Source organism: Eumetopias jubatus, unplaced genomic scaffold (genome assembly GCF_037043125.1).
Source record: "Eumetopias jubatus isolate StellerSeaLion01/CBP00866 unplaced genomic scaffold, mEumJub1_p1.0 scaffold_4, whole genome shotgun sequence".
Taxonomy (NCBI): domain Eukaryota; kingdom Metazoa; phylum Chordata; class Mammalia; order Carnivora; family Otariidae; genus Eumetopias; species Eumetopias jubatus.
The window spans coordinates 64914888-64932387 of NW_028274810.1; the positions used below are offsets into that span (position 1 = coordinate 64914888).

The 17500-nt window shown below is 37.4% G+C and overlaps 1 protein-coding gene across 1 annotated transcript in view; it reads right to left on the reverse strand.

Moving 5' to 3' along the window:
• Window positions 1-3980: 3980 nt before the first annotated feature.
• ZYG11B (zyg-11 family member B, cell cycle regulator) overlaps window positions 3981-17500 on the reverse strand; it is a 71281-nt gene continuing 57761 nt past the window's right edge. The window contains exons 11-14 of the mRNA XM_028106890.2: window positions 16067-16264; window positions 15869-15921; window positions 15240-15337; window positions 3981-8877 (exon numbers count right to left, since the gene is read on the reverse strand). Coding sequence (XP_027962691.1) covers window positions 8687-8877; window positions 15240-15337; window positions 15869-15921; window positions 16067-16264 — 540 coding nt within the window. The 3' untranslated portion in view covers window positions 3981-8686. The remainder of the gene's footprint in view (window positions 8878-15239; window positions 15338-15868; window positions 15922-16066; window positions 16265-17500) is intronic.

Here is a 17500-nt window from a genome sequence, read left to right on the forward strand (position 1 = left end):
AATGGCTCTTCATGATCAGGCTCCTGGTTACCTCTCTAGTCTAAACCATGAGTACTCTCATTATAACCTTTCCTTTGGCCCTTGTGTACTGAAGTTGTTTCACTACCAAAATGTACTTCTGCACACTCGTTGTTATCCACTCTACTTCCCCCTACTAATTCCTATTGATCCTTTAGATCTCACTTGGATCTCACTTCCTCTAGAAAGTCTTACTGAGGGGCGCCTGGTGGCTCAGTCGTTGGGCGTCTGCCTTCGGCTCGGGTCGTGATCTCAGGATCCTGGGATCGAGCCCCATATCGGGCTCCCTGCTCAGCGGGGAGCCTGCTCCTCCCTCTCCCACTCCCCCTGCTTGTGTTCCCTCTCTCGCTGTGTCTCTCTCTGTCAAATAAATAAAATCTTTAAAAAAAAAAATTAAAAAAAAGTCTTACTGACATACCCCACCCTCTTCCTGCCAACTCTGAAGAAAAGGTAGGGGAATGATAGTGCAGATGCAGACAAATTGAGAAGTTTAAAGAAATTAAACTTCTGAAATGAAATTAGAAAACCCTAGTCAAGATCGCTTTAAATTATGGTAGAATTTTTTTAAGAACTTTATAAAATCTCAGGGCGCCTGGGTGGCTCAGATGGTTAAGCGTCTGCCTTCGGCTCAGGTCTTGGTCCCGGGGTCCTGGGATCAAGCCCTGCGTCGGGCTTCCTGCTTGGCTGGGAGCCCGCTTCTCCCTCTCCTTCTGCTGCTCCCCCTGCTTGTGCTCTCTCACTCTCTCTGTCAAATAAATAAATAAAATCTTAAAAAAAAAAGGACTTTATAAAATCTCTTAAGCTTTGTTGCCCTGAAGTATAGGGGAAAGATCACGAGGTTTGATGTCAAAAAAGCCTGAATTCAAATTCCACTTCACCTCTGCTTTGGGCAGTTATTTAACCTATGAGCTTCAGTTTCCTTTTCTGGAAAATGAGTTTAATAAAAATACCAAACTTGCAGAATTTCAAAAATTAATAGAACATCTACCCCATGTGTTATTTTTGGCTTCTCAAATAGAAAGGATGCTTTCTAAGGGAAAGGGTCATGTGATGGTCTAAATTTGAGCAAGTCTTTGTCTCTTTCTGGGCATCAAAGAAACACACAAAAATAAGCTATTAACATTGGTGGTTTACCCATATCTATGTCTGTTAGCTTTGGTTTATTTCTCCCATTGTAGTGATCAGCAATAAAGCCTTTATTATGGGAAAAGCATGCCTAGGAAATAAAGAATGAAACTGGAACCACGGAAGAGTACAAAGTGTCAGAGCTCTAAACAGGAAAGGTTTAAATTGGATTTGAGATGGGCCTTAAAGGTTAAATTGGATTTTCCCTCTTCATAGCACAGTGATTAAGAGCATAGATTTCAGAGTCTGACAGACCTGAGTCTTATGTGTGACTCTGACACCTAATAGCTTGTGACCTTGGCAAAATTATCTAATACCTCACAATTTCTGTATCCATAAAATGGAATAATTATCATCTTTACAAGGTTATTGCAAGGCTTAGCTGAGAAAATAGATATAAAACGGCTTAGCATAGTGCTTGCCTTGATATACTTTCTGGTTATATTGGAATTCCAAGTCAACCATTGGAATCTATCAAATAACTAGTAGTATTTGAAATTATAGACCCCCTACAATAGTACTTGCTGCATAGTGCTAATTGATTGACCCCACATCCTAAACTATGGCTGATTTATTCCCATAGGTCTTTAAAGGGGAAAAGTCTTTAAATCCATTGCTAATATCCACAAACAATGTGATTTATTTCATGAGCTGTTTCAGAGGGCTTTTGATTATAATTATGATTATAATTATACCTTTGCCTTCACATTGAAAGACATCAGTACTAGTATTTTACAAAGTAGCCAAGGTTCTGCCAATAGTGGAGACCCTAGTGTGAAAAGTGTCTACGTTTAATCTCCAAGTTCCTCCGTACTGTCTTATGATTTGAAGCAAGTCGGTTGACCTCTTTAGCCTTCCCTTCAAAGGGGATAATTATCTTCCCTTACAAGATGTTTGAGAGTTAAACACAGCACTTGGCTAATTATTCATAATATCTGCAGTTTTGAAGTGTTTTGTTTAAAGCTGAATTGATGAGACGGGAGAATTAGGTAGAAAATGTGTTTGCTAACTCCTTAATTTCCATATTCACATATGACAATCACCATTCGTATGTAATTGAAATGGTTCCTTTTATAATGTGTATTAATGGGAAGTGACAGGAGATCTAAGGTTTTTTGTTTTAAGTGATTTCTATGCCCAGCGTGTGGCTCACTCTTGATCAAGAGTCGCTTGCTCCACTGTCTGAGCCACCCAGGCGCCTGAGCAAAGTTTTTTTTCACTCTTAGCTCTTATATTCACATCCCAGTCTAGGAGGGATACTTACTAGAGATGGTCTTTGACTGAGTCATTACAAGATAAGTTTAAACAGCTGTCCTACTGAATGCAGGGGGGAGTAAGCCATTCACTTGCAGCATCTGGCTACTAGTGCCATTTCCCCAAACCTGTTCCAAAGGCTTACTCTGAAAGCTAAGAATTCACTGCGGGTACTCCTACCCTACGATTTGGTCTTTCATAGGCTGGAGCGTGTGTAAAGGCTGAATTTTGAGGCTGCATTGGAATCTAAAATTATGAGACAAAAATGATTAATGTGAACGCTCACGGTTTCTACCATTCAACTCCTCAATTCGAGGAGTTACGCAGTCAGATCAGTTCACTGGACTCCTAAAATGCAGATTAAGAATGGAGAATAGGAGATGGAAGGGTAATGGGGAGGAAAGGAAGAATTTAGTCGAGAGATTGGGTCAATTTACATAATAAAAACTGTGACAAAGGGTGAGGGAGGGGGAAGAGTGGAAGACTAAAATTTCTCCTTTTTGGAGTGTGGGCTATAGACTACACAGCTCATCCACTTATTTAAATACTAGCCAAAAGTATTTCTTTTCCTCAGTATGTATGGCCCATAGTAATAGCATGTCACTATTGAGTGAATTATTGGACAGATAACAAGTTAAAACTAGTAATTATTATAAAAATTATTGTGAAAATTAAAAACAAACCCTATCACCCTAACACAGCTAACCTCATGTTTGTGTATTAGTGAAGCAATACCATTTGTAGTGGCCATTCATTAACAATTCTATAGCATTTAAACACTAACGCTACCTTAGAACACCTCCTCATGGACAATCTCCACTTCTCTGACCATTTGGTGTACATTATTTTCTGTACCATTCACTTGATGCTTAATCACATAATGCCTAAGACCTAAGAAATCTCATGCTATTATGTAACAACATGGTGGGGAAGAGAGGCCCACATGATTGGAAGTTGGAAATTAGAACTATAGGGCACTTGTCTGTCACTGACTTGCGTGTGACAGACAAGCTCATTTGATCTAAGACTACATTTCTTCAACTACAAAATTAGTTTCTGAAACTAAAATAACTAAGGCTTCTTCCTGGCTATGGGTTCTTATACTTTGTTGTTTGGTAGTCCCTCATTAAATCTCCCTCATTAAATGTATTTAATATACATAATATTGTTAATATCTCAATAGTTGTGTGAACGGATGTCAACCCAGATGTTAACGTTCTCTAGGAAGTCTTGTTGGGCTGTGTCATGGGTGCCCACTTTGGACTAAGTGTGATCTCTGTGCCTCTATAACAAGCACTTTGGACTGGTCTGTGATACAGTGTTAGATAATATTTATATGCTTAATATTTCTTCTCCACAGAACTGTAAGTTCTCTGAGGGACTTATAAATTATATAAATTCCAAAACTTTAACAGTACCTACCATAGGTATTTAATGAAATGAATGAGTGGAGTTCCAATACTAGAAATTTCTGCAGTAAAACCACTGGTAAGCAATTGTTACAAGTGAAAAACCAAGGAATCTAAATCTTGCATTAAATTTAAAGCAAATGTCTAGAAATAAAAGACAAGACACACTTTACATAAAATTTATACATTTATTTAGGCAAAAAAAAATTCCCAAAACAAAACTCTGTACACACACAACATTAATACCTAAGTGATGTCCTGATTTAAAATATAGCATGATTCATGTACAGAACGCTCCCATTCATTTGGCCACAGTGAGAACAGTGCCTTCAGTCCAGATAACTGAGAGCCTTTGAAATGAACACATTACACTTCCCAATGAATTTTTCATATCCTTTGAAAGGAGTTAAACTCTTCCATCCCAGAATTCAAGGAAAAGATAGTTTTTCTCTCACAAGTCCGTGGGAGTTTGACAGTGGGAATTCTACAAAAATCAAGGATTTTAAAATTTTATTCTTGCAGATTATCTGAGTATAAATCTTGACATTAACATTATCCCATTTTTAAAAAAAACGCTCTCAAGAATTTCTTGCTTTTATGAGTGTCTCAGCTTTTATTAGCTAAGTAGCTTCTTGCTTCTAAGCTTGATTAAAATAATCTTAAAAGAACCCATTTGAACAGTTTTCCCAAAAGTAAGTTCAAAATTAAGCACATACTATTAATGAACTAGATTTATGATTTCCCAGAATAATTTTGATCAATGTCGATTTTTTACATGTTCTTAGCCATTCTACCTAGCTCTAAAGTTTGGTTGTGCCATCCAAACAAACCTTGCTTCATCCAGAGAAATGAGAAATAGCACTGATTTTCCCATAATTTACCCCCAAAAATTGGGTGATGGGAGAAACAGGCAGAGAAAGCTCTTTCTCAGGCTACCAATCAGTTAACATAGAATGTCTTAGGTTAAGATTTGGAAACTAAAGAATACATAATTAGGAGTGTACCGTGTCATGCAAAGTCTATGAGATACTAAAAAAGATAAAGCAGTTACCCATTTAAAGCACATTCAGCAAATTCCTATTATACTGCTATTCTCATCACTGGATGAAGGCTGGATTTGCATTATTCCTAAAGTAGTACATGAGTTAACACTAAAAATAAAAAAATGTGTCAATACAAAGTAAATGGTAAAGATTAAACATCCAACATCCACACAGTCATTTCAAACTGCTACAATGGATTTGAGAGGGAAACTGTAAGTTTTACAAACTGCTCTGTAAGCTGTCTTGGTACAGTACTCTGAAGCCCTACCCATATAAAGTTCCCAAACAAGTAACATACAGATAAAACTGCCCATGTCAGCTGATATTATGATACTGCCTTTAACTTAGACTTTCAGTTTAATAATACTGTTTATTCCATAATAAAAGCTGCACAATGACCAAATAGTGTAAACATACCAGTAGAGGGCAGGAGAGGGGTGGGTTTCAACAAAAACAAAACTAAGTTTTTTCCCTGCTACTCATGACCTCTTTTCAACCTTGGGTACTGCTGCTGCACGGTGTTCTATGGGTGGTCATGCATTTTAAAAAATACTAAGCCAAAACCATCATTCATTAATCTATCATAACTTAGCACATAAAATATGTTTTCATAAAAATGTGTTCCAAAGGGCTAGAAGATGGCCCAATGCTCTCTTGATACATAGCATAATTAAACATACAGCCAAATGAAAGTGATGAGGGAGAAAAAGGGCCAACTCAAAAGGTAATGTTTTTAAACATGAATCTTTGATTCTTTGGAAGTTTGTAAACAAAAGAGATCATGAAATTAAATCCCTGTAGCACCCTTTTGTGGTGACTCACCTCCACTTTGGGTAATTAAGTTGACTATTGCTACCAAATGGCATTTCTATCTAGGGCTAAAGAGTAGCAATATTTAAGGTTAATTCCTGGAACTGTGGGTCTGATAATTTAAAAAAGCCTCAACTAAGATCAGTAGCCACTGAGTCCTTGGCCAGAGGGTAAATTAAACTGACCCCTTATTATTACTTGATTTATGTTTCTTTTCAACTGCCAAAAGGAAAAATGATTTTTTAGAATATAAAGACCACAAGCAAAACTCACTTGAGGGAAAGAATGAGGTCCCTTATTTTTGCTTTAATTTCAGACCATTCTTGTTTTACTCAATGATACCAACATGCATCATTATACTCTAAAAAGTCTAATTCCATTTTCTTTGGTAGATCTAAACCTTGCTGCTGCTTGTGGACTGATGGAGTGACATTTTACAACATCTGAGTGCACCAATGATTTGAGCAATGAGTGGTTCAACCCTAGTCTAAATTGTGCTTGGAACAGCACCTCTAAGCCACTGAAGAGGTAACCCTTGAAGGCACCGAGTACTATTACATTCCAGTATACACATGTAAAAGGGAGGCCTAACAGATTCTAACTGTAGACACAGGCCAGTTATGCCTCATAATTTCAATATATACATCTACTATATTTTAGCCAGATTCAAGACCTTATAGACAATTCTGTGCCTTAGTTAGATATACAATTTTAAGAACCATCCCAACCACAAAGGCACTACCATTTTTATATATGGGGTGTGATCAATTATTTTGCTCTTAAGACTCAGAAATACCCCCACCATTACCAATGCTCAAAGTAGTAAGTTTAGAATTAATTTTAAATATTTTTGACTCTTTATCTATCAAGTTATTCTGAATAATGAAGGGAGTTATTGTTTTCTGTACATTTTTAGCTATTTCTGAAAACAATTTGTAAAGATAAAAACCTAAGATTAGCGTATAAGGAACATGCACTTTTGTCTTGAACAAGACATAAGAGAAACTTGAAGCCAGACTTCTCAAACAGGCTTTCCCTTATGCAAGCTGAGACCTGAAGATAGTCAACATAGCTAGCAACTTCCAACCTAGTGTAGGCCATCCTATTTTCTACATTTTGCCTTAGACATTAATTAAAATCTGGGAAAAAGAGGGAAAGTTAAAAGAATTTTCCACTTCCTCTGAAATAGACAATCTGTGAAAATTTATCTTGAGCCTATAAATATTCCTTAAACCCATCAAGTCAGAAGCAACCCAGAATATAATATGGTTTTTAATGGTTCTAAATACCTCTTTTCTTTTAGTTTAAGTTTTCATCCCTGCGAAGGAGTACAAAATAATTCAAGTATGATTTTTGTGATAGTGGTTTGAAATACATATGTCAAAAATGTTATCAGCATACTAATAAGCCAGCTCCTTTCTAAATAAAAATGCTTCTAAATAATCACCATAATTTAAACCATTTAAATCTCTATTGAAGGGGCACCTGGGTGGCTCAGTTGTTAAGCGTCTGCCTTTGGCTCAGGTCACGATCCTGGGGTCCTGGAATTGAGCCCCGCATCGGGCTCCCTGTTCCATGGGAAGCCTGCTTCTCCCTCTCCCATTCCCCTTGCTTATGTTCCCTCTCTTGCTGTGTCTCTCTGTCAAATAAATAAATAAAATCTTAAAAAAAAATCTCTATTGAAAACATTTTGGCCATCTACGAAGAAAACACAATCATCCGAAATTTGTCATTAACCTTATTCACAAACTAAAATTTAAAATGGAAATTAAGTTTCTTGCTGACTTGCTGCCTCCCAGCTTTCATTATTGATATAATGATAACTGATTCTTTACTATGCTGTAACAGGTATCATAAAGGAAAGGCAATTGCCTAAAAAATAACCCATCAAAAATATTTCCTTTTATGCACCGCAACTAGAATCATTACATTTAATAATAGCCTCGTGCTTCTCATTCATTTTTGGCAGTGAGATGTGGACATCTTTCTCCAACATGAGAACATAAGATATATGTCTTTTGAAACAAAAGAAAATTTAACTTCTTGTGACAAAATGTGCTGTTGTTAACTGTATTTTAACTGAGCAGGTAATACCATGTGTAGTCTCTATTTCACTGAACAAAATGACTTTGAAATAGAGGGAAAAGAATAGTCAGTTTTAACAAGAGATAATTTTATAAAAATTCACATTTTCACAATAGTATGATGTATAGAGATTCAGACAGTTAATCTTTAACACAGAATGCTGTGATATTTTACATCGTGATGCCTGGGGAAATATTTCTAGAGAGTAACCAGCAGTCCGTGTAGGAAGCAGCAGCCCATGCTCCCAGGAATAAATATGAAGAACAAGCTACTGCTCACTGCATCAGGAGAGGTGGGTTCCAAAAGGATAGCTTGTTCCAGTTTAAGAACTATAAGAGCAGACCTTTCTCCAGTTCCTAATCTTTTTTCTCCCTTACTAGTTTTCTTTCTAATACATTTTTTCTGCCAACTACCCAGGCTCCAGTCAGTGAGTAGCTTTCAAAGAGGACTCGGATTTCCATTCTTTCACACTAAGAAGAACATCTTATAAAAGGTACACAGACAGAGAATAAAGGCATTTTATACAGAAGCAGTATAAAACTTACAACTGAAGCAGTGCCAGAAATCAGGTTAACAGCTTATCTGAAGCTGCAAATTGATTGGAAGGGACTTTGAGATCAGAAAAGTCTGGCCTAAGGGTTCGTGCAAACTTTATCATAAAACTGTAGAATTTCAAGCACAGGTAAGTTCAAACACAGAAAGATGTGGAAAATTTCCTAAAAGGCAATGATGAAGGAAGAGACCCTTCTTACCTCAGAAGTTAAAAATCACAAGACAAATTAGAGACTGTTCACGTCGGCAGTACTGTACACCATCAATCCCAAACTGATCTTATGACTCTTGTCATAGAAACCCCTAAAACATCACAGAAGATAAGATATTCCAAATGAACCTATCACAAAAAGGATTCCTGTGATTCAATTATCCAACTACCTATGGCTATCAATTTAGTCTAGCTTGGGGCTGCTTTTTACAGGGAGGTGGTCTGCCGTGGCGCACAATGTGTTTTTCTAAGCTGTCCAGAATGGCCACGGCGATCTGTTGGACATGGGGATCAGTCTGTTCATGTTCTTTGATGTTGTATAAATGCTGCAATCCTCCTTCCTCAATCAGCATGCTGCAATACCTTGAGGCTGAAAAAGAGGAGAGAAAGCTTTTCTTACAACATTTAAAAATTATCCCACACACAAAAAAGTTCTTTTTTCACTTAAATCTTAGCTATTTTGTTTTGACCACTAACATATGCTACAGTTTGATAAATACCTCTGTAATGATGTCTACACTGCAAGTCCCCACAAATAATACTGATTCTCAATCATATATATAAACTCTCATATTCATATATATGGTTCCCTTATCAAAGCTACCAGAGCTGGGTGGCGGGGGAGGGTGTTGGTCCCTCACATGCACAAGTCTCTATTTGGAAAGAAAGGACAGCAGAAAACTGCTTAGAGAGATGTTTTAACCAATCTTCCTCCTCCCTGTCCTTGTACTATAACTGGGACGGAAGAAATAATGGAGATATGTGGAAATTTTAAAACAGGTATATGGAAAAGCATAGACAATTACTTTAGACATGGTAAAAGAAACATTTGTATGTTCTTAAACTCAAAGTTTGATAAAAGTACCTTTCCATGGGGCAGGTTGTATGTTGACTGGTTAGGTTAGATAGGTTTCTCCCATGTGTTTTATACAAAAATGGAACTGATAAACCATTTTTTACCAAAAATAAATAAAAATCATAACCTTAAAGCACAGGCAATCGGAGAAGAAAATTTCATTGATCCCAAGTCACAGGTAAGATATGTACTGTTACACTTTTATGCATTTCCTATATATTTTTAAAAAAATTTAATGTATTCATATTATACATGTAGTTTTCTTATTTTTAAATATTTTCTTTGCCTTGTTTTTAAGTATTTCTTCTTTTTATATACACGACTTTTGGAAGTTTTTTTAGTTTTGGGGCACCTGGGTGGCTCAGTTAGTTAAGCATCTGCCTTCGGCTCAGGTCATGATCCCAGAGTCCTAGGATCAAGTCCTGCGTAAGGCCCCCTGCTCAGCAGGGAGGCTGCTTCTCCCTCTCCCCCTACCCCTCCCCCTGCTCATGCTCTCTCTCTCTCTTAAATAAAATCTTAAAAACTTTTTTTTTTATTGGGCATCTGCCTTTGGCTCAGGTCATGATCCCAGGATTCTGGGATTGAGCCCCGCATCGGGCTCTCTGCTCGGCGGGAAGCCTGCTTCTCCCTCTCCCACTCCCCCTGCTTGTGTTCCCTCTGTCTCTCTCTGTCAAATAAATAAATAAAATCTTAAAAAAAGTTTTTTAAATTTTAGTCATATTTATTAAAGTATAATTTATACACAAAAAATACCCAAATTTAATCTATTATTTGATGAGTTTTGGCAAATGTATACACTTCTGTAATCATCACCACTATCAGAATATGGAATGTTAAAAAAAAAAAGTTTCCTTGTGCATCTTTGTAGTCAAACTCCTCTGCAGCCTCACCCAGGCAACCACTTTTCTAATTTCTATGATATAGACTACTTTTGCCCGGTCTAGAACTTCATGTAAATAAAATCATACAGTATATATTCTTTTGAGTCTGTCTACTTTTGCTCAGCATGACATTTTTCAGATGCATCCATATTGTTACACACATATGTATGTAATAGTTTTAGGTTTTTCTTTTTTAAAGATTTTATTTATTTGACAGAGAGACACAGTGAGAGAGGGAACACAAGCAGAGGCAGTGGGAGAGGGAGAAGCAGGCTTCCCATGGAGCTGGAAGCCCGATGTGGGGCTTGATGTCAGGACCCTGGGATCATGACCTGAGCCGAAGGCAGATGCCTAATGACTGAGCCACCCAGGTGCCCCTTTAGGTTTTTTTTTAAAGTATTCTTAAAAATTTAAGTATTAAGTGAAGTATTTTAAGTTAGCATTCCATTGCACTGAATATGCTACATATTTTTAATGTTATCTACTAATGGACATCTGTTGGATTCTTTTCCCCCAGTGTTTTGTTACAATGACTAAAAATGCTATAATCATTCTTGCACAAGCTTTGAGGAAATACTTAGAATGCTGGACAAATGCTAAATGTTTGCTTAACTTTAAAGAAATCACCAAACTGTTTTCAAAAATGATTTTATAATTTTTTTTTAAGATTTTATTTATTTATTTGACAGAGAGAGATACAGCGAGAGAGGAAACACAAGCAGGGGGAGTGGGAGAGGGAGAAGCAGGCTTCCCGTGGAGCAGGGAGCCCAATGCAGGGCTCAATCCCAGGACCCTGGGATCATGACCTGAGCCGAAGGCAGCTGCTTAATGACTGAGCCACCCAGGCGCCCCTGATTTTATAATTTTTCAATCCCATCAGTAACGAATGAGAAAGTTGTTTCACATCCTTGCCAACACTTGTCATCATCCATCTTTCTGTTTATAGGCAGCCTTCCTAGTAGGTGTGAAGTAGTGTCTCACTGTGGTTTTAATTTATATTCTCTATGACTAATGATGTTGAGCTTCTTTTCATCTGCTTATTGGCCATTCATACGTTCTCTTTGTAGAAAGTCTATTTAGATCCTTTGCCCACCTTTATACTGGGTTATTTTTATCATTGAGTTGTAAGAGCTCTTTATATGTTCTGAAAACATGTCCCTCATCAGATATATAATTTGCAAATACATTCAACCATTCTATAAGTTCTCTTTTCACTTTCTTGGTGGTATTCTTTGAAGCACAGAAGTTTTAAAAAAATTTTTATTAAATCCAATTAAACTAGTTTGTCTTTTGTCACTTATGCTTTTGAGGTTCTAAGAAGCTATTGCTTAATCCAAGGTTATGGTGATTTATGTCTCTGTTTTCTCCTAAAAATTTTATATGCTTATATATATGTAGATGTGGTTCTTACATTTAGGCCTAGGCCTCATTTTGAGTTAATTTTGAGTTAAGTTTTATATACGGTATGAGGTAAGGAATCAAGTTCTTCTTTCACATGTGCCTATTCAGTTTTCCCAGCACTGAATAACAATTTGTTGAAAAAACGATTCCTTCCCCACCGAATAGTCTTGGCACCCTTGTCAAAAATCAATTGACCATAAATACATGGATTTATTTCTGGACTCTCATTTCTAATGCACTGATATATATGTTTATCTTAATGATGTTCAACATCTTTTCATGGGCTTACTTGCCATCCATTAATCTTCTTTGGTGAAGGGTCTGTTCAACTCTTTTGTCCATTTTCTTTTTACTTATATTGTTTTCTTATTAAGTTTTGAGAGTTCTTTTTGTTTTTAAAGATTTTATTTATTTATTTGAGAGAGAGAGTACAAGTGGGGGGAGCAGCAGGCAGAGGCAGAGGGAGAAGCAGGCTCCCCGTTGAGCAAAGAGCCCGATGTGGGGCTCGATCCCAGGACCCTAGGATCATGACCTGAGCTGAAGTCAGGTACTTAACTGACTGAGCCACCCAAGCACCTCTAAGTTTTGAGAGTTCTTTTTCAAGGATATTTATTTATTTATTTATTTATTTGACAGGGGAGAGCACAAGCAGGGGGAGCGGGAGAGGGAGAAGCAGGCTCCCCACTGAGCAGGGAGTCTGATGTGGGGCTGGGTCCAAGAACCTGGGATAATGAGCCGAAGGCAGACACTTAACCGACTGAGCCACCCAGGTGCCCTGAGAGGTTTTTTTTTTTTCCTTTTTTTAAGACTTTACTTATTTGAGAGAGAGCAAGAGCGAGCACGAGACGGGTGAAGGGCAGAGGGAGAAACAGATTCCCCACTGCGCAAGGAGCCCAATGCAGGGCTGGGTCCCAAGACCCTGGGATCATGATTTGAGCCGAAGGCAGACGCTTAACTGACTGAGCCACCCAGGTGCCCCAAACGTTCCTGTTCTTTTAAGTCACCCACATGTGGAACTTTGTTATGAGTACTAGGAAACTAATATGTCATACAATAAAGATAATGTGATTATTAAAAATCATGTTGTTAAACTTTCTAAAATATGGGAACATGCTCATTATAATGTGTGAAATAGGTACTATTATTATTCCCATTTAACAAATGTGGAAACTGAGATCCCAGGCTTAATAATTTGCTCAAGCTGGCATACATAGTAAGTGCTGGAATATGATTTGAATCCAGGTAGATTCCTGTGTGCCCTTAACTACTATGCCATATTATCTCTTAATTATTAAAAGCTGTAAGCAGCATTAGAACTTTTAATGCAAATTGAGAAGTTAATTCCATTTAAATATAAACCAAATAAGCCTGGGAAGCAAGAATGCAGAAACCTGAACTACCTGAGTTGGAGATAAAATACTCTAACATTCCCCAATTACAGTGCATTTTATTTATTGTCTTTTTTTTTTTTTTTTTTAAGTAATCCCTATACCCACTGAGGGGCTCAAACTCACAATCCCCAGATCGAGAGTCTCATGCTCTACTGACTGAGCCAGCCAGGTGCCCCTACAGTGCATTTTATTTTTTATTTTATTTTATTTTATTCTAGATTTTATTTTTAAGTAATCTCCATACCCATTGTGGGGCTCGAACTTACAGCTCCAAGACCAAGAGTGGCATGCTCTACTAAGACAGGCAGGCACCCCCCTACAATGTATTTTAGAATAAATTTTTCAAGGTGGTCACTCCACAGAGTAAACTTAAAAGAACACCTACACCTTGGGGCACCTGGGTGGCTCAGTTGGTTAAGCGACTGCCTTCGGCTCAGGTCATGATCCCGGAGTCCCGGGATCGAGTCCCGCAACGGGCTCCCTGCTCAGCAGGGAGTCTGCTTCTCCCTCTGACCCTCTTCCCTCTCGTGCTATCTCTCATTCTCTCTCTCTCAAATAAATAAATAAAATCTTTAAAAAAAAAAAAAAGAACACCTACACCTAAAAGTAGTCATAAAAAAAAAAAACCCACTTATATGAAAATACACTATTTTTTATGTTTTCTTTTCTCTTGTAAAACTGTGAAAAGCCCATTCCTTGAGTAATAAGGAAAGAAACCTGGGGATTAGAGGCTGGATATAAGTTGGGATAGGTTGTTAAGAAACTAGGGAGTACTCAGAACCTGTAGGGACAATAAAAGGAGGAAATTTTTGGATCAGAGACAGCTTATGTTTATGAATAAACTGGGAATTTAGTAAGAAGGGTCAGAAAAGCTTCCAGGTAGAAGTTTAGTTGGGTACATAGCAGTTTTGTCTGTCACATCCCATTCCCTAAACCCTCCTCCCCTGTCTATCCCACAGAAAAGAGCTTTTACTGAGTCCCCTTTTTGCAGTATGCACTGAGTTTTCATCAAAGAATAAGAAAGTATCTAATAAAATGTTACTGCTCTTTCCTACAAGACTATTGTTAAAAACAACACTCACAACTTTCCTATATAAGGCCATTTATAATATCACCACTATCAAGGTTCTATAAAAGAAACTTAATTGCTCAGAAAAGCTTTCCCATGAGGATATGTAATAGTTTTTCCTCCTTATATGGAAAAAGAATCCTGTAGCTGATTATTTGCAGCCCCGTCACAAAAAGAACATGAATCACCATGTGTGGTCTACATATTTACATTCTATTATTTTCCCTATAGTCTTTAATTTCTTTTCAAATTATTTTTCCTTGATCCTGATTTCTAATTTCAAATAATTTATACTCAAAGTGTTTCTACAATTAAAGTGTTCTTGTGTAATGTTTCAAATCATTTATGGAATGAGTTTTTATTAATAAATAAACAACAAAGAGTTGTATCACAACCCTCAAAAAAGAGTAATACAGAATCTGATCTAAATTCTTGCTTCTCCAGAGACTATGGGTGCTGAGAGCAATGTCTTATTAAACAATGGGATTTTGTGTGGATAAGGATTGGGCACTGGAATGAACCATAAACACTGGATTGCCTTAAAACTTTTGCTTTGCATATGGACTCACTGTAGGCTCCTAATCTTCATACTCCATGAGGTCAGAACAGTGCCTCATTCACCACTGTCATTCAGTATCTAGTATTACTAAGCTAATTCTGAAAGAATAAATTTAGTTTATAACCTAAGATTCTCTGTCTTGCTCTTTTTTTTAATGATTTTATTTATTTGAGAGAGAGAGAGAGCGTACAAGCAGGGGGAGGGGCACAGGGAGAGGGAGAAGCAGACTCCCTAAGCAGGGAGCCCGATGCGGGGCTTGATCCCAGGACCCTGGGATCGTGACCTGAGCTGAAGGCAGACGCTTAACGACTGAGCCACCCAGGCGTCCCTCTCTCTTCTTTTTAAAGTAATCTTGCTGTCCTACATGGGGCTTGAACTCATGACCCTGAGATCAAGAGTCATATGCTTTACCAATTGAGCCAGCCAGGCACCCCAAAGATTCTCTTATATTGTATCTTTTAAAATCTGTGTCCTTAAAAAAAAAAAATCACTTCAATATACCATGTAGAAATGGTTTTCCTGTCTAAGGAGAATTTCACTGAAAAAAGAAAAACATAGTTCTTTTTGGTACATACGATTCTTGCTGCAGACATGTTGCATGGCCCAAACTGCCCATAGCTGGACTCCTGGTGTTGTAAAACAGCCAAGTAATGGGAAAAATGGATTAAAGGACCTGAAATTTCAAAAGAAAAGAGTAAAAGTTCCATCCTATACTTAATGTCATTTTCTAAAGCAAAATTCCTGAGTTTTTCATTCTAGAAATTTCATCTATTTTCAAACTAATATAAGTGAACTATAGAACATCTTTTCTTTGTCTTAGCCATTTGAGAAAGATTGTATTTGGATAACAACCACAACCCTGAGATCACAACCTGAGCTGAAATCAAGAGTTGGACACCCAACCAACTGCGCCACCCAGGCACCCCAGCTGTAAGGTTCTTGTGTGTAGGCACCATGTCTTACTCATCTTTGAATTTCAAGAGCACAGAACAAGTCCTTGGCACTTGTCTTCAATAAATGTGGAATGAGGGAAGAACTGATGAATGACAGGTAGCAGAAAAAAGTAAAAATACTCTGATCCTTTTAAAAGTCAGTAAAAAGATAGATGCCTGAGGAAAAATACATTATATATCTAGTAGGAATGATCTCTAAGAAAGCAAAATGACTAGGTTACTAGCTTAATATTAATTATTTTGTTAATTACCTGTATGCTACCATCTCACACTCTGGAGTTGGCCATTTCAAAATAGCTGAATGCTTCAAGACACAAGACACACAAGAAAGAACACAATATTTATTCAGCACTGCATTGTTGCATTACGAGACTCTGACAGTTTAACTACTATAAATGTTGTTTGTATGCTTCTATGAAATACCGAATGAAAATCCCAAATGACCCTACCAGATCATCCAGAAGAGAATTCCTCTGGCTACGGCTCAACGTCCAAGCTTGTTCACCTCTAGATATTAAATGGGCGATAATCCCAGCTGCAAAGTAACTGACTTCCACTTCAACACTATGTAGGAGACTACTGATGTGGTCTATGAAATCCTTCCACATTAATTCAGAATGCAATTCTTGTACTTCAGCTATATTATTCTGGAAAAAAAGAAAATATAAAAATTAAAGTATTATGAATAAATGGCTAAATGACCCTTTGCATTCTAAGGAACCCACTGCGCTTAATAATAACAGTCTTCACATTTGTGCATACGCCAATATATGTTTAAATAATTGCAATCTCTGTTCCTTCTTAGAATGGTTTCCCTAGGCAGTACATAAGAAGACCTCTGTTCACATGGGAAACAACTGTGGGGTTTCCAATTTAGACTGTGGTTGATCTTCCAAAGGATCTTACTATTCTGAAGACTAATCCTCATTCTTAAAACTTCATTTGATCTACTATAAAATAGCAATTTTCTTCCTAACATGTTGATTCCATTTCTTAGGAACCAGGACCCTGAGCTTTTCACTGTTAAGAGATACTCACTCCCTAGCTTAAGTCATTCTATAACAAATGAAAGTGAAAGGCATCATGTCCAAATGTATACTTTGTAAGGACTAACACATTTTCTTCTTCAGTATGAAAAAGAGTGAGGGTGGAAGAGACAAGTTTAACTATATACACTTTAGAATGTGTATAATCTATTTTTCACCAGCATCAGTGATTAATAATCACACCTCTCTAATCTCACACATTCAAATAAGAAAAGGCATTTCAGGGGCTCATAGTGGCTCAGTTGGCTAAGTATCTGTCTTCGGGTCAGGTCATGATCCTGGGGTCCTGGAATCGGGCCCTGCGTCAGGCTCCCTGCTCAGCAGGGAGTCTGCTTCTCCCTCTCCCTCTGCCCCTCACCACTGCTCATGCTTTCTCTGTCTCAAATGAATAAATAAAATCCTTAAAAAAGAAAAGAAAAGGCATTTCACATTCATTTTTCATATTCTTCCCTATTTATATTTTTCACATAGCATTTTTATAGTGACAAGAACAAGAAAAGGAAGAAAAAAAGGAAAGTAAAGAAACAAACCCTCTGAGAAGAACACACTTTGAACTTAAAGCCCCAGAAAGATGACACATCACAGTGCCAAATTACAATTTGCAATGAAAACAATCCGTAATAGGTAAGAATCATCAAATACAACAGTAGATAGACTCCCCTCCCCAAACTTCATACTGTGAGATAGTAACCGATAAAAAAAAAAAGTAAAACAAACAAACAAAAGAACGCCACCCCCCCCCAACAAAGACACCACTATTAAAACAAGAAACAAAGGAAAGATTTGGAATAGAGCAAAATAGAACATCAAAAGAATTATGGCCATTATTGGGGCACC